This window comes from Micropterus salmoides, unplaced genomic scaffold (assembly GCF_014851395.1).
Source record: "Micropterus salmoides isolate LMB-PRFRI ecotype aquatic unplaced genomic scaffold, ASM1485139v1 Ms_hic_scaffold_5, whole genome shotgun sequence".
NCBI lineage: Eukaryota > Metazoa > Chordata > Actinopteri > Centrarchiformes > Centrarchidae > Micropterus > Micropterus salmoides.
In genome coordinates this window covers 32,071,137-32,094,962 of record NW_024044237.1, presented here as the reverse complement: position 1 = coordinate 32,094,962, position 23,826 = coordinate 32,071,137, and the positions used below count along the sequence as shown (strand labels likewise).

The 23,826-nt window shown below is 40.4% G+C and overlaps 2 protein-coding genes across 3 annotated transcripts; both read right to left on the bottom strand.

The window, feature by feature from the left end:
* Positions 1 to 104: 104 nt before the first annotated feature.
* Positions 105 to 23,045, bottom strand: LOC119888518 (probable carboxypeptidase X1). Of its 2 annotated transcripts, XM_038699106.1 has the most exons (15): positions 22,673 to 23,045; positions 20,561 to 20,716; positions 15,555 to 15,664; positions 15,315 to 15,454; positions 14,834 to 14,918; positions 8,074 to 8,233; positions 7,888 to 7,979; positions 6,725 to 6,848; positions 5,362 to 5,558; positions 5,088 to 5,267; positions 4,046 to 4,243; positions 3,816 to 3,912; positions 2,571 to 2,710; positions 2,206 to 2,308; positions 105 to 1,762 (listed from the first exon to the last, which is right to left on the bottom strand). In XM_038699106.1, exons 1-15 carry the CDS (start codon positions 22,989 to 22,991, stop codon positions 1,455 to 1,457), a joined length of 2,409 nt encoding a protein of 802 aa, XP_038555034.1. In that variant the 5' UTR covers positions 22,992 to 23,045; the 3' UTR covers positions 105 to 1,454. The 2 variants fall into 2 exon arrangements, with proteins under 2 accessions (XP_038555034.1, XP_038555035.1); XM_038699107.1 differs by lacking the exon at positions 20,561 to 20,716 and having other exon boundaries at positions 22,673 to 23,044.
* LOC119888519 lies at positions 10,109 to 13,937 on the bottom strand. The gene is made up of 3 exons (XM_038699108.1): positions 13,281 to 13,937; positions 12,685 to 12,872; positions 10,109 to 12,239 (listed from the first exon to the last, which is right to left on the bottom strand). Exons 1-3 carry the CDS (start codon positions 13,530 to 13,532, stop codon positions 10,337 to 10,339), a joined length of 2,343 nt encoding a protein of 780 aa, XP_038555036.1. The 5' UTR covers positions 13,533 to 13,937; the 3' UTR covers positions 10,109 to 10,336.
* Positions 23,046 to 23,826: the final 781 nt, after the last annotated feature.

Sequence of the window (23,826 nt, the reverse complement as noted above, 5' to 3'; positions counted from 1 at the left end):
GCAGGCCTTGGAACTAGTCCAAAGAATGAGGGCCTCTCCCCACCGCTTTCTACACCCTCAGCAGCAGCAGGAACACAATACATAACAGAGACAGTGACACCCTACAGGATTCAAGTTTTTAATATTTTTATTTCGGGTTTACGAGTGCAAGCAAATTCATTATAATTTTCTACAGTGAAAATTAATTGCTCGGTTTCAATCGATGAAATTAAAGTATGTAGAGACAGGTTGTCACAATGTCAAGAAATCATTCAGAACAGATGTTTTGCTGTTTACAAATGAATTTGCTGCAGTCTATTTAACTATCTTTATGTCATGGCTTTCTATGTCTGTGTCAGAACTGAAGCTCTGTCATGCATCACAGTTGTATATCTGAGAAATCTTTCTAAAAATATCAGTTCATGCTGCATCATAGCTCACGTGGTTGTGTGCAAAAGTCCAGGCCTGAGGAGTCAAGTGGGACACTGGTTCTGGGTCTGGATTGGGCTGGTAAGAAGAGCCTACTGCCTCCCGCTGGCAGTCTGGTGCAGGATGGGCCAAATGTTCACACTACATAATACTTTACTTTCTGCAGGAGTTTGGGATTGTATTGCTTTAAAAACATAACTCCTTTTCACGATACAAGATTTTCCACAAACCTTACATACTGTTGGTTGTTTTACTTGATACTTTTTGGAGTAGCTTCATGTGTCTTTGCAGTACAATAATCCCGAAATGTATAGTTTGTTTTTAAACTTTTAAATAAACAAACAAACAGTATTCTATGAACATATTTAAGTGATAAAGTTAGTATGTTGCTAAAGCATTTAGACGATGACACATTTTATTTTTTGGCTCAATATTCCTACAACATAAATTTGAATTGAAACTGTGACCATGAATGTAAAGCTGTGCCTAATTTCAGTGTAAAGTAAAAAAGTACAGTGATGTTGAGGTTCTGTTACAGTGTAGAAATAATTCCTAAATGGGATGTGAAAACATTTAAAGCTCAAAGTCAACACTTTACCCAACAACACTGTATAAAAGTTTTCACATATAATAATATATAGTAACAATACAGGAAGTTGTCTTCAGTAAAGTGGCTGGTGTGAGTCAAAAATTAATTTTAATTGTGTTTTTGAGAACTTAACTTGTGATCTTGCTGACAGCATAACAACTTAGCCTGATACATGGAAAAGACATGTAATGTGATTCATCAACAGCCATAAATGTTTCTTAAGAAAGAAGCTGTCTCTTCAGTTGTTCTGCTGCTCCACAGCAGAAGATGAAACAGTTGGTTTGTCGTGTCTTTGTGTACAGGTGTAAAATAGCATGTTGCTGAAATGGAGCAACAGCATTTAAAATTTTTTTAAAAAAAAGCAAAATTGACATGAATCCAGTTAAGATGGGTGTCTCTAAACGCAGTGTGAACTGAACCAAGTCCTGCTTTGTTCTTATACTATGTTTCATCATCGTCACACCCTCTTTGCCCGTTTGGCAGCCGCAGCAGCACGCCTCTGGTTCATGGCCTTGGTGGTGACACGGAGCTTCCGCATGCGTAGCTGTCGTAGCCGGAGCTGCAGGTCTTTGGGGAGTTTCCCCCCCTTCGCCAAAATCTCTTTTAGCCTCTGTTTGGACATCTTGGTGAGGCGGAAGTCGCAGATTGTGGGATAGTGGTCGTACATGACATAGCAGTTACGGGAGGAGGGGTAGTAGCCCTCTGCGCCGGCTGTCACCCGGTACTCACCGGGATTCAGCAGCCGCCAGTAGTCGCCATCAGCAGCTGAAAAAGGAAAGAAAGCCTGACATTGAGCTGTGACCATGAGCATCCACTGAAGTAACTAGGATATAATGAAAACAAACAATTTAAAAAAAATACTGTTAAATAAAATGCCAAGGCGGAAGTTCATCCCCAAATCCTTGACCTTTGTACTGTTAAAGCACTTTATTCAGCTTCAATTTAAAGTGGATAATCCGTAAGATGTGTATATATAAGTGTGTCAGGAATTAATCAAATTGATTGAATCAAATTTGCTTGTAAGACAATTTTTTGTAATAGTTCCATTTACAAAGTGTTTTTTTGGTTGACAATTGAGAAAGAGGAGTAAAATGTAAAATACCTGCAACTTCATATATTAGCTCCATATGTACAGAAGGTTTTCTTTAGTTTTCTAATCACAAGACCTTGTTTTCATTTCATATCTCATATGAGATGTAAGACGGTACCTGATCGAATATGATGATCAATGTCATCAACTTTAATGATGGCATCTGCTATACCCGCCTCTGTATCTTTGTCCCGAACCACACCCTTAATTCCACGGTGGACCTAAAAAAAAATAAAAATAAAGAGCTGTTACCATTTAATTGTGCTGTCAATGCACTGAAAAAAGCAACATATATGAGATGCTTTTAAAACCAGATGAGGCATCTCTGTTTGCCAGAAGGGGATGTTCAGTATAATAAGAAGAGGGATATTAAGATATAGTAGAAAACAATAAAAAAAAGGGGGGGGGGGGGGGGGGCATTAAGGAAGAAGAGATGATTAAAACAATCTACATCTTAGCAGAAGTCAACCAAAGCAGCCAGACCTGCTCCATGTAAACCAGAAGAGACTCTCTGTTGTTCTCCCACTCGATGGGAAGCTCACTGGCATGAGGAAATTTATCACATGACAGCTCCACCGTCACCTCGAAACAGTTGGTGTGCAGGTAACTGAAATCATTCATACCTGCAATAAAAGAAACAAAACAGAAATTTATATTTTCATATTTAGCTGTCTTCTCTGATGGCGTCGGCTAGGGTTAGGCTTGATTTCCTGCTAAGGTGTTTATCTCATTTTGGACTTAAAGCTGTAATCTGTCACTTCCTCCACATTCAACATCATCAAGTGCCATTCTGTAAAGTTGTTTTATTTCATTGCTGTTTCACTGTGATGAAATACCAGCAGTTGACTATATGGTAAGATCCTTCAGTCCAAAGGCCAAAAATTGCAATTTTTGTTCTACTTCCATTTAGCTCATTCTCAAAGTCTCCTATTAGCTTCAAATTTGGATGCATTGCACATTTTCTTTTTCAGAGTAACAAGGATGTAAAGAGTTGCATTCGAATGGTGTGATGGATTATACATGACTACTTTAGGTTCATCTATTATATTAAATCCATTTACAAACGTATATAAAATTCTGAGGGTGTCAAATATGACAGTTCAATACAGAACAGCAATCTAACAAGTCTGTGGGGGTTTTGGTGAAACTGGCAGAAACTCAACGATTTATAATAACATCTTTAACTGATAACAGGCAGAAAAACATCAACTTTTGCTCCAGTCAATCCACATCACTAACCTTTATGTCTTCATAGAGAACAACACGTAGACTGAATTATTCACATCATAACCAATAAATAACCTACACAAGTATTTAGTGAAATCCTTACAGCCTCCTATGGGTCACCAACCAAAACAACCAAACCTTGGAGAACACAAGTTGCTTGGATTGCCAGAACAACATACACGAGGTGTGGATAAGACCAAGCGTGACACTTCACTTTACTCGTAGGGAGCGAGAGTATTGATGTGCTGATTGACAGTTGGATAAACCAATTGGTTCACGAGCAAGTCACACTAAAGCAATGGGACTGAGGGTTAATAAATAGGTTAAATTAGAGGGCAGTGAGATTGTCACATGCAGGACAGACCCAACTCTCACCAGAATATGGAAAGCAACTATACACATGAGTATAATAATTGTATATCAGATTAAAAACCTTTTGAATTACAGCTTTAAATCATAATGGATCAAATTAAGTTTACTTTGAAAAGCACACATTCGTACTTCCTGGGACGTTGTGCCAGTCGGCTCCATTGATGATGTTGTTGTATCTTAGAAAGTCCTTGTTGTGGCAAGGCCTCCGGTCTGGGTTGGACATCACCTGATTATATAAGATACAGGAACATGTTAAGCACATAGTGGTGCCACTGCCATCCAATCCCTCATTTAGTCACTTTCCTGAAGAGGATGATTTAAAAATGAGAGCAGGAAGTGACAGGAGGAAGAGGATTAACCTGATTGGTGCTGGCGTACGCTGTAGCCAACCAGCGGAAGAAGCTTTCATCAGAAGTGGGTGTGTGCTCGCGAGGTGCCCAGTCGCGGGTCATGTCATACGGGTAGGTGACCACCAGCTCTCCACCATGGAGGTTAGCACTAAGAACAAATGGGATGTTCTGCATCCAGTTGATGACAGCGCGGGTCTCTGACGCCACCTAAAGTTGGAGTTTGAGGTATAGTGAAATATGTACAGCCAGAAGATAGTCGGGATTCTGTTAATACACATTTTTTACTTTTTAGATATTTGTTTTCATCACACCAGATCAGTAGAGAGCAGATGGCACACTCCTTTTAAACGTAGCCTCTGTTCTAGTAGCTTCAGTCAGACAACGCATTTGAGTATAACGAGTTTCTTTTATTGTTCATTAAACATGTTCCTGTGGATTTCTGTCCATGAGTATCTCCAACTGTGTTTTAGAGTTACATTTGAGCACCATCATCATGTTAACATGCTAAAATTATTGTTTTTAATCGCAGAATGCACACCCATGCTACCCACACACACAAGTGATTTAACTTATTCGCCTGATTGGACCTCTTCTCAGGGCTGCATGGGTGTGTACGTGTACACACTGTGCTTGATTGGCATATCCTCAGGCTCCTGTTACACATGTTAAGGTGAGTTCAATGACGTTACATCATTTCAACACATCTCTACCAAAAGAAAAAAAAAATCCTAAACATAAACAAATAAGAAAGAAAGAAAAGAAAGACACAAATAATTTTACTGAGGGTCTCAACAGCAGTACTAATAAGACTGGTTTCCTCACAAACCCTGTTGCTACCAGCAACAGAAAAAAAGGGGGAAAAAAGAGAGACACTGAAGGGCCAAAACCATACCGCCCTAAAAATGTTCCTGTCAACCTAAATATCAAATATCTAAACACTTCTAAGACCAGAAATAAGATAAAGAGATAAGTAGGGAGGATTTTATTTTTTTTTGAGAGAAAACATTGCAAGAAGAGGATGGTGTGTGTGACGTGTGTACATAAAACTTACAAAGGCTTCCTCCGAGGTGTACTGCTCAGGGATGGGGAAGTAGTGGTTGATGAGTTTGGACCGGTCTGTCTCCAGCTCGATGGCGGTCCACATCACTGAGTTGAGGTCAGCAAAGTTGTGGTTCATGTCGATACCTTCATAGCTGTAACGACCCAGAGACCAACCTGCTAATTCTGAGCCCTGCGGATTAAAGAAAGGGAGCCTTTGCTGTTATATTATCAAGTCTGGAGCCATCGGGGACATTACAACACACTCTAAATGCATCCCCAGGCACCTTTTTAAAGGCCATCTCATATCCATCAGGGTTCATGGAGGGCAGGAGGTGGATGCGAGTCTCTTTGACCAGGTGGACGACGCGCTGGTCACCTCGTTTGTACTCTTTGCACATGTACTGCATTAGATTGAGCAGAAGCTCTCGGCCCAGCACCTCGTTCCCATGCATCCCTGCAACGTACCGGAACTCTGGTTCTCCTACAGAGGGCGCCAAAACACAGACACAGGAACAGAGTTAAGAGCACTGCTGTTTTATACATTTTCCACAGTCAGAGTGAGGTAATACAGATAGAACAAGCAACATCACATATTTACTGGAAATCCCATATTTGCAGATCACCATATCTGCAGCATCATATTGAATGAAGAGCTTGTAAAACTGCAACGCAATCTCTGCTTTCAAAATTCCTCCTGGATCCGTTTCCTCTGTGGTCTGCATACATTGGACTGACAGGCAGCTCTGAAATCTCACACATCCTCTTCACATGTGTTTATGAGGAGGCGTTTCATCTCCCTCTAAGAAGAGTTTCACACATGGTGGTTCTGAGACATGGCTGGTCTGGGATTGTCCAGATTTTGTTGCATATAACAATCAGGACGTGTGCATAAAATGATACATCTTTAATTAATGAGATGGGTACATATAGTCTGTATGTAGGTCTACCATAGAGAGAGCAAGTCCTAACAAATATCTATCTATCTATCTACTTTTTTGCACAGATTACATTTGAAAACTAAATACAAATTTGACGGACCGAATGGACGAGCATGAACTGTCTTCTTCTGCTTCTTCGTGCTGCCTTCTCTGCCACGTGTTTTGGCGGGAAAACCTCTCCACTCTGCTGCCATGTGGACAGAGCTGAGGAGGCCAAAGGAAACATTTGCACACCTCGGAGCTACAACTCTGGTCTGTATCAGTTGATGTTTCACACAGTGCTGGACTGTGTGTATTTTTGGAGGGTTGGGACACAGTGGCAGCCACTGTGGGAGTCCCCCTCTAACCCTCTCACCCCTCAGATTACCATGTGATTGCAAAGCATCTGTCCTTCCTTAAATTCAATGATTCCTCTCATTGGAGCTGAAGCAGTGGAGACTAGTTTTTGTTAAAGAAGCTTTTCTTTGAGGATGAACTGCTCAGAAATTATTTCATCGAGCTTCTCTAACTAACCGGTAACTTATGAAACAACCAAATCGGATATGCAATATTTTTTGCTTTTGGTTGATGAAAATGAGGAAACTTGCAGTTGGATCTTCTACATTTTAGAGATAAACCACAATGAACCTTGAATTGAGATTTTTACTTTTCAGGAGGTTTGGTACATTTTGAAAGTTTACTGTTCACATCTGTCTCCAGTGTATCTCACCCAGTTCATGTTTTCCAGGGTTGTCAGAGATCTCCATGACGTACAGCTTTAGACCTGTGTAACTCTTCCCAATGCTGTAGATGCGGGTGATGTCAGGACACGCCTCGTTTACTGATTTCATCAACTGGGGAACCAAAAAAACAACAAAAATTAGTTTAGACTACCAGAAACAGTTTTCTAAGAAAGGAGTTTGTGAGCTGTACATTTTTTTTTTATCACAGATGATTAAATTATTTGATTTAATTCATTTAAATGCATCAAAAATCCAGATTATTATTATTAATTATTTAAACTTTACCACATTTTGTCTTTTGACAGTATGAACATGTTTCAGACTCAAAACAAGGTTTGAATTTGAATTGAAAGTGGGAGTCCCTTCCACTTTCTGAACTGTTTCTTCTCTACACATTCGTGACAGATTTCTTCTTCATTCTGATATGTATTCTCTCATTTGTTATGTTTGTGGTCATTAGTGATGAAGATAGTCTGTGGGAAAGTACACTGCAGAAGAACATGGAAGCGTGGGATTGAATACCAGCAGTGGGTCTAAAATACAGTTTTTTACACATGAAAATTAACTATAAAAGCCACAAAACAACCTTTCAACATAAACCTGAAAGCATGCACAATAACATGCTCGGAAGTGTCCTAAACACTCTTGATACTTTCGTGTGTCACATGTCCCCCCACAAATTTGCATTTATGTCAGACCTATCTACAGTAAGTTGTGTTAGAGTGCTGAATTTTATTTCACATGTGGAATGTGGATCTGAGTTTCTGTCTATGGGTTGTTTTCTGACCATCAGATGCAGGACAGTGTCTCCAAACCGACCGCTGGTAGGGCAGCACGGTGAGGACGCCGCCATGAAGGAGTGAAACCTTCCATAATATTTATTTTTTGGTTAGTGTGAGACCAGACCACACACGTTGTGGGCGCTCCCTATACTCACTACAAAAACCAGGTAGGTCAACATGGGACTGAATTTTATTTATAAAAAATATTTCTTGAGCTGGGATTGACTCCAGCCCCCCCCGCGACCCTGTATGCAGGATAAGCGGTTGATGATGGATGGTTGGAAATATTTCTTAAAGGCAAAGCTTTTTTGTACAGGCCAAAACAAGTCAAATCTCAGTAGCAGATGATAGAACATCCTGTGTCTTACCTTTCTCATCTCCTTGTAGTTGTGGTGTCTGAAGTCCAGTTTGTCTTTAGACTTTGGGGGTTCTGTCTGCCACGCGTAGATATTATTTGGATCTATTAAATGTGAAAGCTTGGTGTTGAAGCAACCAAACATGATGACAATTACATCTGCACAAAAACACTGTTTCCAGCAGTTGGCTTCCTGTACCTGGGAGTGTGCAGCCCAACACCTCGGCTCTCAGGCAGATGTTTCCCTGTGTCCCGTTCTGGTACCAGGTCTGTGGGTTGATCCGGATGTAACGGGCCACTGTGGAAGTGTTGAAAAGGGCGAGGACAGGTGTCTCTGTATCCTGGTTTCCTTCAAATACCTGCAGCACAAGGAGATGTGGGGAAATACAAGGAATCTTGAGAGAATCTTGGGACAAGAGGATTAAGATGCAAAACATGAAATCACAATCTTTAAATCCAGCCAGGGGCCTTCATCATGATGTCATACCTCTTTCTGCTTGCCTAATTTTTCCTGTCCATCTCCACTGTGGCTCTTGAGAAGACACATTTAGCTGTGAGGCTAAACACTGTGCTCAATAATTACTTGCATATTATTGCAAATCATGATTTGTTTGCTTCCATTTGGGCATGCTTGTCACCTTCAAACCTCTTTAGCTCTGATAGTTTTTGAAGTATTTTTTCTGAGATGTACTTTGTTTGTACTTCTTTTCTCCTCTCTTCTGAACCTTTGCATTGTGCTCAACAAAATACAAGAAGACCTATAAACTGACTTGTGAAAATGTGGTTTTTTTTTTTACTCCTTTGTTTCCAGAGAACATTTAATCCAGTCTGATGCCCCATGGAAAAAATATTTGCATGACTGACTCTTCATGGTCAGCTGTGGCTGTGGCACACATGCCTAAAAGACCACTCAAATAAACAAACCTAACCAAGGCTTCAGCGTTTCCAAACCTGTTTTGGCATCCTGAATAAACGGAGGGCAGAGCAATTTCATTAATTTAACCAATCATACAGCCCTGTCGCCAAGGCTTTGGAGATAACAAAACAACATGATGCATTATTACCATTTAAAATCTCTGAACAAAAAGGATGTCAAATATTCATTCATTGCTACATTGTTTATATGCTGTAAAAGAATGTGTATAAACTACAATATTTTTTCTTCTTTTAAAACATTTCCTTCATTCAAAGTCAACATCTGTTACAGGCCCTTGTTGGAATGGTAGTAACAGTTTGTGGGTAAATTACACTGTAAGGACTTTCCCTTTGTTATTTTCTTCCATAAACAGACATTAAGCATCTGCCGTAGGACTTTCAACACAGATTGTAGTATAGTATAGTATAGTATAGTATAGTATAGTATTTACATAGAACTGTAGTACAGGAATGTTCAAATTCAACCATTTAACAATTAAAAGATTAAAATAACTATTGGTAATGTTTTATTTTATGAATCCAGTAGTTTCCTACTAATTTTGTGGTATCTTCTGGTATGTTCTGAGATAAGAAATAGAGAGTGTTCACTTGGTGTGGTTAGTCAGTACTCACTCATCATATTTTTATGTTTTAACTTGGAAATAAAAAAGTAATGAGAAGGATTTATTTATTTAGGAAGAGTTAATGAGTGTAAGCTGCTATTTATATCCAGAGGAGTTGCTCTGGTTGCTTTTTTGTCTGACCAACAGTCAAAATCCCAAATATATTAAATGTACAATGGAATTAAACTGAAAACCTCACATTTGAGAATCTGGAGCCAAAACTGTGTTGCATTTTTACTTGTCTCAGATTATTAATACATTGTTTAACATTTTCTGTTGATCAACTAATGAACTGTTTAATGTTTTACTGTTTACCCACATGTCCCCTTGTCTCACAGCAGCTTTATCAGCAAGAACAGGTTGGTATTAAAGTGGTGACTTAAGGATGCAGGGCAAAGCCAGACACTCCTCAAAACTCAGCATATTCCCTTCTCCACTGGAAAAGCCAGTTATTTTCAGAGTAATTCTTCTTCACCTTCATGCATCCTCATTGTTTGTGCTTTCCTCATGACATTTACAAAAAAGTATGTTCATATAAGTATAAATAATCAACCTATCTGTTATGTGTTTACAGAATCTTTTTTTTTTCCTGTTGAACCACCACAACTGTCAGTTTTAGAAAGAACCACATCATTTTATATAAATTATATATAAACACAGGAAAAAGCAAATATATATGGGAAAACACAGATGACATTGAATTAATTTCTTTCTATCTTTATTTGCAATGTGGTGCTTTTCCACAGATGAGTTAGGGCCAGCTGGGCTATATGGGGGTGTAGCTGGCAAGTAATTTTAACAATTACTCCGGTGGGAGGATGGGGGGATGATGAAGGTTGGGATGAGGGTATAGGGCTGTGTGAGTGGAGTTTGGGGTTTGGGGGTTAGGGTGAAGGGGGAAGTCTTTGGTAATGATTGTTAAAATTACTTGTCTGTCGTCCTCTGTAGGCCTTCTTTGGTGAGTGACCTCCGTCTCCTCCTGATGTTGTTTGGAAGTTCCTGGAAGAAATGGATGATGACGTTCTTTGTTTTTGGCTCAAGTACTTTATCTGGAGAACATCCCTCATCCTCGGTGTCCTTGCCCTTGGTGTCCACAGACTGTTGACCTCCCACTTCCTGCTGGAGCCTGGAGGCAGCAGGCATTTTGCTGACGCTTCCCATCACCTGGTCGGCCATCAGTTGACTGTAGACACTGATGACAACCTCATACTTCTTGACTGACTCTGCCCATTTAGCAGCAGATGAGGCGCCGCTTTGGACTTGGATCATGTGACCCATTCCCCAGGATGGCGGAGGGAAGATGAGCGATGACAGCAGACGTTTCACAGCCTCCTCAACAAATAAGTACACCTGTTCAGAGGGCTTAATGAAATCAATACGACATCTTGTCGGCCGGCAGAGTTCTGAATCAGACCAAGCCCTCCTGCTGCCATATAGCGACTCAGTCAGGCTCAACTGCTGTTGGTGAAACATGCTAGTGAGCTTGTCAGCCAGCATCTTAGAGAAGGTGGACAGCTTGTCCTGGCTGATCAGCTCTTCCAGTCCGGTCAGTGCTGCATCACCGCTTTGGACCCTGCTACCATCTTGTTTTAATGACTGCTCTGTGTCATCCAGGAAAGACCTCACCACACCTGTCATGCTCTTGACGCTGGATTCACATGGACTAGTCGCTGTGCTGTGGATGCTCTTCATAACACCGCTCTCCTGGATGTCCTCAGCTCTCTTGTCACTCTTGCTGGATAGAATGCTAGCCCCCCTTTCAATTTCCTTTTCACCCTCCTTTAGTTTTTCCAATGCCTCTCTGTAGAAGTTTAAAAAATTCCGCAGTTTCTCCTGCAAGTTGAGTTTTAGCATCAGTGCTGTGGAGGCTACTTGGTCCTCAAACACTGTGGTGTTTTCACTCCGTTGCCATGGGAAGGTAAATTTCCTTGGCTGTGGCTGGCACAGTTGTTTTACACTGTCGACTACAGTATCAAGCATCTCTGAGGCCACAGGGTCCAGGGAGGCCTTGTAGGGTATAGGATGAGTGGTCAGTAACCTGAAGCTCTGCAAGGAAAACTTGAGCAGGGACCTCATGAGGAATTCCCTCAGTTCATTCTGGCTGGTACGACGAAACCTCCTGCATGAAAGGTCTTTGACGACCTCCTGAGAGGACAGAGTCATCGGATAAGTTATCGCTCCGCCCTGAAGAGGTAATCCATCTCTGACTTCAGGGCTTGCCTCCTGTGGTGTTTCATCCTTTTGGCTCTTTCCAAAGGCTGCTCTTACTTTGCTGATGCAGCTCGGAAGTTTCTCGTGCAGGTACCAGCAGCAGCAACAGTAACCCATTCCAAATTCATCCAAACTATTCAGGTCAAACTTATCCAAACACCTGTCTTTTGTCTCTTCAATGGTCCTTTTTGAGTGCCTCATTTTGATGACCAGGTGTTGTAGGATTTTCCTAGCAGTGCTTTCTGTCTTCACGCCTGCTTCTGTCTTCTCTTGACAGGAGTCCAAGCTTTTAATAAGAGTCGTTATCACCTCCTCTGTTGCCGGCTCCAAAAACTGTTCGATGTCCTGCCATGAAGCCTCCTCAGTGAGGGCCCCGCCTGCAGATCTTAAGGATTGTTCCTGGGCCTGCTCTGCACTCACTTGAGCAGAGCTTTCAATAGGAGGGGTGTAGAGAGCAGGCACAGACAGACCCTGGTTCACCTGCTGCATTACTTCCGGTGAGCTCCTGGCAGATACCTGGGAGGCAGAGCTGCCCAATGATTCGTCGTCGTCATTGACTCCAATATACTTCTGGAGAGGATCTTCAGTGAAGGGTCTCAGCATCTCAGGGGAGGATCTGCAAACAAACAGTTATTGATTAGCTAAATCACACTTGGCACTTTCCTTAAAGTGTTTTTTTACAGAGCCAGTGTACCAATAACAGTAAACGTTTTACTTGCATATTTGAGTAAAAATAACAGCCTCAGATGATGTAAAAATATGCAAAAACAAATTATCTATTAGGGCTGCAATAAACAAGTTTTCATTATTGATTAATCTTTCGATTATTTGAGTAACTGTATACCAGGAACCTGTAAACACGCATGTAAAGTTCGTTTTGTTTTATCCTACTTGGTTTTCTTTCTAAGGCTTCAACAAAGATATGGAAGCAAAGTCCCACCTAGAACCGCCAAAGGACTAAGTTTGCCCCTGCAGTGGTATGTTAGTGAGAGGTGGATCTTCCTACCTGCCTCATTCAAAACAAAAATGTGCAACAACAAACTATATTTAGGGCTCCATACCTGCTGTCTTGGCTCTGAGTCTCTTCCGCACTTTGGCTACGCAACTTGCAGGATTTGCCGGTTGAAGCTTCTGAAAAGTCTTCAGCCTGCAGACGGACCACCAGGGCCGGGACCAGCAGCTGGAAGACCAGCTCGGACACCACTTTGATGATCCTCTTCGACACCTGGGCCAGGTGAGCCTGTGTCAGCTGGAGGAAAATGCACAGGAGAAGCTGTTTAATATCAACTGTTAGGGAACATTTAAGAGCAGCTTCTGTTAAAAAAAAATAGAAATCAGTTACTCACTTACTTTAATTAGATTCTGGTTCAATCTTGCTTTAAATTCACAAACACAACCTGTGCTTTTTAATCACTTTATTCTAAGTTGTGGGTCATGCTGATGAACGGATTCAATAAGATGAAGAACGTCTGCACTTTGGACATTTTGGTTTAAATTAGCTTCTGTTAAACGGTAACCAAATGCAGTTAAAGCTATGAACTACTTTGTAACTGCTTTATAACTTAACGTTACAGATTTTAACACAAAGCAGACTTTATGTAGGCCATAAACAATGAAACAAAAGGCTGTAACGTTCAGTCTATTTGTGCATCCTTACTGGTTCTCTCATCCTCTCCCGTATGCTCTCCCACTGTCGGTCCTCCAGGTTGTTAATAAAGCAGGAGAGGATGTCAGCGCAGAGATCTTCCTCTTCATCCTCCTCCTCCTCGCTTAGCACCGTCTCTGCCACAAACCGCAACGCCGCTGCCCGTCGCTCATAACGGGATTTTGGTAAAAGCACCGAGTCGGGGTCGGAGGTGCTCCGAGTCACAGCTGTTTTTATTTCACCGCTGTCCTCCATCATCTGCATCAACACTGTCCAGCCACGAAGTTCACGGGAGGAGACAAACGGTCGTGGTGGACGGGAGAAATCAACGAAATGTTGAATTTCACCTCAGGAGATTGCTGTTGTCACAATAAACGTTGTTGTTTTTTAAAGCATTAGGCCAACATGGCAGTTCTATAACCGCGTCTTTATTATTCAAACCATGACAACGAATGTCCCCCAACCTTAACAAAGTGGCCAAGTAATTTTAACCAAAACAACGATCTTTCTCATACTTTGTGCCTCAACCTAACCAAACCTGAACCATAGCTGTTGTCACATAATAAAATTCACAGCAACACCTGTCTGTGAGTATATGGACTAGTTGATTGGTTGGTTGATTTTTAATTTTTTTTTTTTTTTTTTAACACACACATGCTTACCGTTTTGTTTATTTATTTTATTTGGATTTTTTTTTTAACACAAACACACATACGCTTTAATTACTTGTTTAATGAAATGTATGGGGTTGATTGTTCTTATGTAGTTTGTATGATGCATTGGCAATATTGTTGTTATACAATCATGCCAATAAAGCTAATTTGAATTTAATTGAATTGATTGGTCATGGCTGCTTTTATGTATAGCCTAGTCTATATAAAATATTGATTCAATTAGGCCTACTGATTTACTGTCTGACCTGTCCTTACTGACACTGCTGCTGTAAGACAAAGGCACATGTGGGTAAACTGTTTAACACACAAAATTTCCCAGTGTGGTTGAAAAGGGCAGGTAAAGGGTTAATTGGATTTCAATTAAATTAATTTAATAGCCTAAGTATTTTTGTGGTTTGTTCATAGAGGCTATTAGGGATTGTTTGAAATGTGTTTTAATCTAATATGTAATTTAATCTAAAAAGAATTTCAATCTAACTATTTTCCATCTTACTTCCCATGTCTATCTAAAATGTCCATGAGCAAGTACAGACAAACTTAACACTTTCCAATTTCCCTTAAATTACAGTAGCCTATAAGCCTTCACCTTTCCAGGAAATGTCCTAAAATGATCAGTTACTGTCAAACCAGCATGTTAGAAAATGACCAGCATATGTGAAACATTGCTTTATTTTTGCAAACTTTTTGAAAAGACAATGTGAAAGGGAAAGTGTTACCGCCATTATGCCAAAAGCCTTGAAACACAGATGAGCGAGCCTGTGACCAGGACGTCACATGGTTTGAACACCTGACCAGCTTGGAAAGTGAGATGTGACGGGGGGGGGGAAAGGAACACAGATAGACAGGACTACAGTTTGTATGTTGAGAAAGGAAAACAATATATTCACTCACAGCCTCTTCAGTCCCGTTCATACACGGCTTCCAGACCAGAGAGTCGTTACTGAACTGCACCTTGTAGGTATACACCATGTTCCAGCTGTGTGTGAACCAGACACGTGTAGTTTTTCATTACATGTCATACCGCATGTGATACAAAATACTGTAAGTGCCATTAGTTAAAAGATTACACATTTATATACAGGTATGTTTAGATTTATAGGGTTAATCATAAAATATTACCTGACACTATTTAAGTGTCTTAAAACATACCAAAACATACAGTGCAGGAAAAAATAATTAATTTTGCGTTATTAGACAAAGATTTTAATTGTATTTAGGTGTAATTTGAAGGTGTTTACACTCATAGTAGTAGTTGAAGCCATTTCTTTGGGAGAGTATTTAAACATTAAAAATATATTTTCATTTTGCTCCAAAAACTAAATTTCCCAGTGCTCACACTGCCACTGTATAACCTTTAACCTTCAGTACTGACCTCCAGATGGAGCTGCGACCCTGCAGGATGACACCAGTGAAGCGAGTCAGTCGCAGAGCGTCGACCTCCAGCCACTGCTTCTTGTCTCTGTACTGAGCACACCAGGCTCCATCGTAGATATCCCCATCCTCTATCCCAGACTGCAACACACAGTAAACAGTGAGTCATATTGTACATGTCATACTCTGTAGTGTATAATGTGTAATGGATTTTGATTTTCTGTTAAGTCTGTGTTGTTACCTGGATGTTGAGCCGGCCACGGTGAGGCCCCAGGCCTCTGCGTTGGTAGGAAGATGCTCTCAGCTGAGTGTCTTTGACCTTCAGGGACTCCAGACCCAGTGGAGGACATTCTGACACAATTAACAAGGATTTATTTACCATTTGAATAGAAATGGTAATAAACATTTGAAAAGAGTAGCAAGGTAAGAAGAAGCCAGTGTTCCAGAGGTGTAGTTTAGTTTGTGCAGTGTTAAAAGACCTGCTAATATAGCATGAAATTCAGTTGAGTCATCAATACAATAAGTCAAGGTTACAAGATTGTATTCATAAGAACTTTGAGAGAGAAGCCAGCTACAAATCAGAAACTAAAAAAAAATCAAAGACGCACCCATTTCCTGTGAAATTTGTTAAATAAATTCAGGTTTTCTGCCTGTCTAGATATTTTAATGTTATAACACAAATGAATTATAAAACACCAAAGGATATTTCTCAAATGCATTCACTGACAAATGAAAGGTGACACATTAAAGAAAGAAGCTGAATAAATGAGTGTAGAAACAAAACAAAAGCATGAAGATTGACTGAATGCGTGAGGAGTATGAACTTTATGTAAATATATCACCAGCTCTCATTCGAGAGAGAGACATTAGAGACATGTGTTTGACAACCATGATCAAAAACATCAGATGATGGATTACTTTATGTTTTCACTTCTAATTGTTTTGTTTTTTTTTCAAATTCAGGTGTTGAGACTTTAGCTTCAGTAAAATATGTCTTCCATCATTGATGGAGTTGCAAATGAAGCTAAAGAAGCAAATTGAGAAGTAAAAAGGAGAAAAGGAAATAGAGAAAGCACAACTCTCTTGTGGACGGTTTCTTTAAACCTGTCCTGCGTCTTCTGCTGCTCAGCCTCAGACAGACTCTCATTGTCTGGAGGGTTCAGCTCAGTTCAAACTGCCTCTTCCTGCCAGGAAGCTTTACTGGCTGCTAAAAAGTCTTAGGCCAAGGTATAGTAGCAGTTTAAATGAATGTTAAATGAAGGTGGCATTTCCTTTAAAGACCATTTCCTCCTTTTGCCTTGTAGTCCTGCTGGACCTCAGCTTGTGACTCAAAATGTTGCTGAGCTGTAAAAAGGAATGTCTCTTTGTTACTGTTGACCGGTGGATTCCTGCCAAACTTCTGAAACTACTAAAGCTGAGCCAGAGAGACTTGGCAAACTGACAATGCTGCCCAGAAGAGAAAGACATTCAATTTATTGGAAATTAAAGTAGTCCACCACCTAGCTGATTATCTGGGGAAATAAATTTCACTGGGAGAGAATAGAAATCGGTGTATGTTGGTTTGGGGGACAAGTACAGTCTCTTTAATTGTTCTCTGCCTGGTAAAAACTTGTGTTTTTATCTACATGGTTTTAAGGAACAAAGAACCAGAGACTCATACTCAAACCAACAATATATTTAAGTAACCTGGTCTCTCCTGTCTATCTCAGTTTTCGCATCCGCTCACCAAAACCCTATTTTGTTTCCTGAAGTCTTCTTTCTTAAAAGGAATCACATGGAGAAGATGGAGCTCGGCGAGAAACGATCCCCCCAAACCTGAGTCTTATCTCTCTAGGTTCCTCAACATGACCTTCCAGCTTTATGATCCCTATTCATAACTCAAGGAATACTGTCTTTTTCCTGATGCTTCAGGAGTTAGGGGCCATAACACACACAAGTGCTTTCTAAATGGCCACATGTTGCCGGTAAAAACAAAGCACTTGTTCCATGCCAAACTTTCCACTATTTATATGTAAATCTGGTTTCAAACAAATGGGACTCGAAACAATCTCCTTGGATTAGGGAGTGAATGTCAGCGTCTCTTTCTGAACTTGATTCTAAACGCTCAAGTTGTTTAGAACCTTTAGGATGAACACTAAAAACCAAACAATTGAAGTTCAGGTCATGGCAAACTGACAGGACACTTATCTTCTTTTGGAAACTTTTATAGTGGTTATAGAACTTCTTTCATGACAAAACCAAGAAACTGTCTTTTGTGATTTGATATTCTTAAATAGACAGGACTGCAAAAAAATCCCCTGAGTCAAACGCAACAACATTGTGATTCCATAGTTGTCTGGAGTAACAGAGAAACTCAGGAGGATTTTCAACAAACACAACATCCCTGTGTTTTTTAAACCCAAGAACACACTAAGACAGATGCTGGTCCACCCCAAAGACCGCACACCCAAACACAAGAAAAGCAATCTAGTGTATGCGGTCCAATGCAGTGAGGAATGCACAGACCTGTATATTGGGGAGACTAAACAACCACGACACAAACGCATGGCTCAACACAGAAGGGCCAACTCCTCAGGTCAAGACTCTGCAGTCTACTTACATCTGAAGGACAGAGGACACTCGTTTGAGGACCACCAGGTGCACATTTTAGACAGAGAAGATGGATGGTTTGAAAGAGGTGTCAAGGAAGCCATCTACACCAGGGTCGAGAAGCCGTCGCTGAACAGAGGAGGGGGTCTACGCCACCATCCCACGTACAATGCTGTCCTTTCATCACATCCCAGGAAACTCAACAAGCATTACCTTGGCCTCAGGGGAAGATACCAACGATGGTCGTTCAGACTTGGCCACGGGTGGTTCTAACGACCGTAACGACTGTCGTTACCACAGCCAGGAACACTAAGGAACCAGCGGTATTGATGATCCTGGCAAACGACCCCAGAGAGGTTAAATGGCTGAGTTTCCTTACAAGTCATTTCAGAACTGAAGCTGTCTGTTGGATGAGTAAGTATCTTCAACCAAGTCCAGTTGCCCGTGACTTTAACCTTCTTTGGATAACTATGACCTGGATGACTGAGAACCTTCACAGAGACATCACTGAGTCATGTTGTAACTTTCTACTTTTACACTGGTACTGAGTTTCCCAACATGGTAATTTTTCTGGCATTTAACTCACAGTTAATCTAACTCCAGCACTGGCTGACAGGCCTGAACAGATTTTAGCTTCAACTCTGATTTGACATGACAAGTTGCTTCCTAAGCATTTATTTCTTGCCCGGCCTCCACAAGCCAATCTCTACTTTGACTTTTCTCTCTACTCTACATACATACATTATATATAGACATGCTCTATATACACACGCTTCCTCAGTTGGCTCAGTTCCTGGTCCAATACACACACACAAAGTTGCATGCATCTACTTTGAATTTGATTTGTAAAACATGAGATATGTACACAAACATATAAAAGGGCAAATACACAAAGCAGCTGGTAGACCACTTGCAGCTCTCGGAAGGCTAAAACAGAGACTTAAAGAAAATTCAAACTACACTATTACACCAAATCTCAACAGCATCATATATGTGTGTGTGCTTTTGATTGTATGACAATAATTGTAGGGACAAAACTCAGGACTTGGATTAAGGTTTAGTGTCATAATGAATGTCCTTACAATGGTATTAGATCAAAGGTGTGTTTGAAAATTCAAATTAGAGTACATGAGATATTTATAATGTCTGCAGAGGCCAGAAAATAAATAAGATATGGGACAAATCTATATTTTAGAGCTAATATTTAAAGCGCATATCCAGTGTTGAGTATGGACGTTCTTGACCAGGGGAACACTGTATGTATGGCAAAATAATCTCAACCCACAGGTCTACTTACTAGCTCTTTCGGAACGTGCTTTACATTGCACACTTAGGTCAAGTGATGACACCAGTTTTGTTCACCAATGAAGACAGCATCATGTGGTTGAAAGAGATTGTTTTGTCACATATTCGGTGTGCTGCATGGAACACTTTGCAGACGGTAATGTTCAGAAAGAAACCAATATCACTGGCAACTGAAAGGAGTACATCTTCATAAAATAAGCATAGTAAAAATATACTATTATTTATATTATTATTTTATCATTTAAATTAAAATTTCTTTGAACTCATATCAGAAAAATATTACTATTCTCCCAGTCTTCTTTGTGGTGAGTCTGTTCTTTCCTTCATCACAGTAGTGAAGCTTATACTGACCAGCAATAACATTATGACCACCTGCCTAATTCTGTGTAGGTCCCTCTTTTGCCACCAAAACAGCCCTGACCTCTGAAGTTGTGCTGTGGTATCTGGCACCCATACGTCAACAGCAGATCCTTTAAGTCTGTAAGCTGCAAGGTGGGGCTTCCACGGATCAGACTTGTTTGTCCAGCACATCCCACTGATGCTCAATTGGATTGAGATCTGGGGAATTTGGAGGCCAAGTCAACCACTTCAACTTGTTTTTGCATTCCTCAAACCATTCCTTAACCATTTTTGCTTTGTGGCAGGGCGCCTTACCCATTCACTCTGACACCTTTCTATCAGAACCAGCATCAACTTTTTCAGCAATTTGATCTACAGTAGCTCATCTCTTGGATCGGACCACACAGGCCAGCCTTCGCTTCCCATGTGCATCAATGAGCCTTGCACAACCCTGACCCTGTCGCCGGTTCACCACTTTTCCTTCCTTGGATCACCTTTGAAAGGTACTGACCATTTTTCCTGCTTCCTGCCTAATATATTCCACCCACTGACAGGTTCCATGCTAACGGAATAATCAGTGTTATTCACTTCACCTGGTCATAATGTTATGGCTGATCAGTGTATGTTTTGAAGCAGCAGAGGAAATAAAATTCTTTATAGTATTTACATTTAGATATACAGTATGCGTTGCATCAGCATGGAACCACGTGAATCAGATCTGGGTCTAAATTTAGTGCTAAATTAGCAAATAGTTTTATGGTTTGTTTGATGCTTTCCTGGGTGGGTTTACCTTTACTGACAATTCAGTGAGCTTCATTTTCCTGTTAAACCTTTATAAGTTGGTGTAGAAAGTATTAATGAGTCAAAACATTACCAGAGACCACTTGAACTGTCTTAACACAGTAAACCCAACATGTTTAAAGCTAATGAAAGCACTTAAAACTATTTGCCACCAATATCTGACCCTTGTCTGATTGACATACTGTATCCATCAGGGCTAATCCCCATACATACGTAGGACTGTCTCCGTGGCCCCTGACTGGTTCACACTTTGTTTGGCCTGAGGTTTGGCTTTCTTAACAACCTTTGGCTTCTTGGTGAAGAGTTTGGGTTTCTTCAGGATCTTTTTGGACTTCTTTGCTACCGGAACACTCCTGGGGGACCTCCTTTCTACGAAAATGCAAACCAATTTATGCACAGTAGGAAACATGCATACCTTGTAGAACATGACTAAAGATCATATGAATTAGTCATACATGTAGAGTAAACCAGGAAGAACCATTTTGTATAAAACTTTAAAAGGACAAAAATGGGGGCATTTTGGGAAATAAGCTCATTCACTTTTCTTGCTGAGGGTTAGATGAGAAGATTGATAGCACTCTCATGTGTTTGTCTGTTAAATTTGAAACACAAAGATTGTAAGCAGTGGGAAATAGGCTCTTCCCTACTATTATAACCTATAATGTTGACTGAGGAAGGAAGTCACTGCCCCTGCCTAGAAACAGTCTGGCACATAAACCCCCAGAAAAAACACAACTTGTCATTTTTTCAAATCAGTTTTGTTAGGGATTAAACAAACAACATGTTAATCAGTGAGCTTTAGATGTGCTGCTCAGGGGATTTTTAAACTTTGGACAAAGCCAGGCTAGCTGTTTCCCCCTGTTTCCAGTCTTTAAGCTAAGCTAAGCTAACCGGCTGCTGGCTGTAGCTTCATATTTAATGGAAATACACAAGAGAGGCATCATTCTTCTTATTTAACTCTCGGCAAGAAATGGAATAAGGGTGTTTTGAACTACTCCTTTAACATTGGTTTGAAAGTTATAGTTTCACTGACCACCAACAGAGTATACAGTGGAAAGCTACAGCAAGCAGTGCAAACCAGCTTTCAAACCTGATACTGGATTAATGGAAATGAGTTTTTGGCTATAGATGTTTACATCTACATTAAAGCCATTGGGCTGCAGCCGCAGCTTCATTGAGTTTACAGTTGAATTAATGCCTGCCGCATTTGGGTTGGGAACTGGAGGGTGTCCATTTCAAGTCCAGCATGGACCAGTGAGTAGCTGGAGTGGTGCCAGTTCAACCCCTGCCAACTGCCAAGGTGACCTTGAGCAAGGCACCAAACTCTTAACTGGCCAGGGCTCCCTTACTACATGGCAGCCCCCTCGCTCTGACATTTCTCCATACATGTGTATAGGTCCTGTGTGTACATGTGTGTATTTCTGGCCTGTGTGTGTGAAACCCCTGGATGCATTAATAAAGTATGTCTTCTTCTTCTTCTGCATGAACAACATCACAGCATTGGTTTTGAGGAGTGTGAGGGGTCTTGTTCCTTTCTTTTTTTTTTGCTCTGAAACATCACACAGTCCATCTGGTTTTCATCAGTAGAAATGTCTCACGGCACACAGGATAGAATGTGAAACATATCCTCCCCCAACCCTCGGACAATGACTCTCTGACCACAGATATGCTAAAAACAGAACGGAGCTCTCTGTACACCCTGAAAAAATATTGGCTTTGGGGAACCCTAAAAGACACTTTGACCTGCTGTTATTTAGTCATGAGGCGCCATCATTAACCGCACCTGAGCCGTTGACATGTTGGGGTTTGATCTGAGGGAGCTGAGGAACATTTCTTAATCTCAGATCCCCACCAGCTCAGACTTTGTAGATTTGTTGGCACATTTTCTAAAGATGTATCATCAAAACACATTTACTCCTTAGATCAAAGCTCTGGTTACTTTGTTTTCAGGGGAAGTTCTGATTGTTTGTATTAAAACATGTACAACGTTGTAAACTTTACCAGCATGGCTGTCTCTGGGAAAAGCTTTGGAAAAATAGTGAACAATTAGTCAGGTTGTTAAAAAGAAGATTTCTAAATCTAGTAGAGAGCCCTCTCACAAATTCCATTAGGCTACAATATGATCATCACATTAAAAAACTATAAAGGCCTTAAAATAATATTGTAAGAATGTTTAAGAGATTAATTTGATCTTGAATCTTCTCATTATTGAATACCACAAAACACTGAAAAGTTCCACAGAAATATTGTGTTTCCAGTGGGGATAAAAAAAACAGCATTAACATTCCAACATATAAATAATGTTAAATAATAATGTCTACTCACCTAATTCCAAAGGACCTTCTTCTTCTTCAGTGACTGCTCTCTCCACTGCTTTACCAGTGTCTTCAGTCAGATGTTCAGTAGTTGTGGTGGTTTTGGGAAGTTTAGTTGTTGCCTCACTATAACTTGTTTTGAATCTTGTGGTGGGAACCTCAGTGGCATTGGTTTTCCCTGCAGGAAAAAGGCTCTTAGTTACAGTAAAAGCTGCATCTGAATCCACAATGGATCTCACTGTGGTTGTGTCATGATCAGGTCTGGCTAAAATGAGTACAAATGATCCACATTGCAGAAAAAGCAGACAGAATTGCAGAACTCCCTCCATAGTAGCTCTTCCCTGCAGAAACCCCTCAAACACTAAGCACTCATTCGACCTCCCTGACCTGCCGTTCTAAGAGGTCTATGAAGTCACCCACAATGCAAAAACATCTTCCAGTCACTGATTTAAAAAATAAAAGTTGATGTACAGTATGTTGGGTGAAACAATAGTGAAGAAAAATAAATGTGTTTAAGTAAAAAAAAACATGGTTGATCAACAGAAAATTCATCTGCAGTTATTTAGATAATCAATTACAAAATAGCCAGCTTCTCAAATGTGAAGAATTGCTCATTTTCTCTCATATATGATACAAATATATGAAACAAACTGTGAATAGATTTAGATTTTAGATTAATGGTTGGATAGATCAACCTCCACCTTCAGCTCTGGGAGATTCCAAAGGGCAAATGTTTTACTTTATGATTTTTTAATACACAAAACTATTACCAGTAGGTATGTGATTGGTAGATCAATCAGTACAGAAAATGACAGTTGGTTGGAGCCCCTAAGAAAAACTGTTGTCAACCATAAAGTACGACAGAAAAGCCATGTAAGGCATGCCAGCTATCTAAGAGTCAATTTTTTGCTCAAAGATTCAAGCTTGTTGGGTATGGCGAGGTGGAGAGTTCACCAACCCCAGATAATTTAAATTAATATTTTTTCCTTATATGTAGGACATATAAGACAGATTAACACCTTCAGCTAATTATTCAAGATTGTAATTTTTGACATCTCCATTTCTTTCGGATTGTTGGTTGGTTCTAAATGGTGGTAGCAGAGATGCAAAGTCAGTAGCTAACGCTTGCGAATCCATGCTTTTATTTTGAAGGTGTAATCAAAA

Excerpts from the sequence above, each read along its gene's own strand:
- LOC119888519 (XM_038699108.1), bottom strand. The coding sequence starts at position 13,532 with ATGCAGATGATGGAGGACAGCGGTGAAATAAAAACAGCTGTGACTCGG. Across the intron at positions 12,873-13,280 it reads GGGAGAGGATGAGAGAACCA|CTGACACAGGCTCACCTGGC; the intron begins GTAAGGATGCAC and ends ATTTTCCTCCAG. Across the intron at positions 12,240-12,684 it reads ACTCAGAGCCAAGACAGCAG|ATCCTCCCCTGAGATGCTGA; the intron begins GTATGGAGCCCT and ends GTTTGTTTGCAG.
- LOC119888518 (XM_038699106.1), bottom strand. The coding sequence starts at position 22,991 with ATGGAGGGAGTTCTGCAATTCTGTCTGCTTTTTCTGCAATGTGGATCA. Across the intron at positions 5,268-5,361 it reads ATGAGATGGCCTTTAAAAAG|GGCTCAGAATTAGCAGGTTG; the intron begins GTGCCTGGGGAT and ends TTTAATCCGCAG. Across the intron at positions 3,913-4,045 it reads CGTACGCCAGCACCAATCAG|GTGATGTCCAACCCAGACCG; the intron begins GTTAATCCTCTT and ends TTATATAATCAG.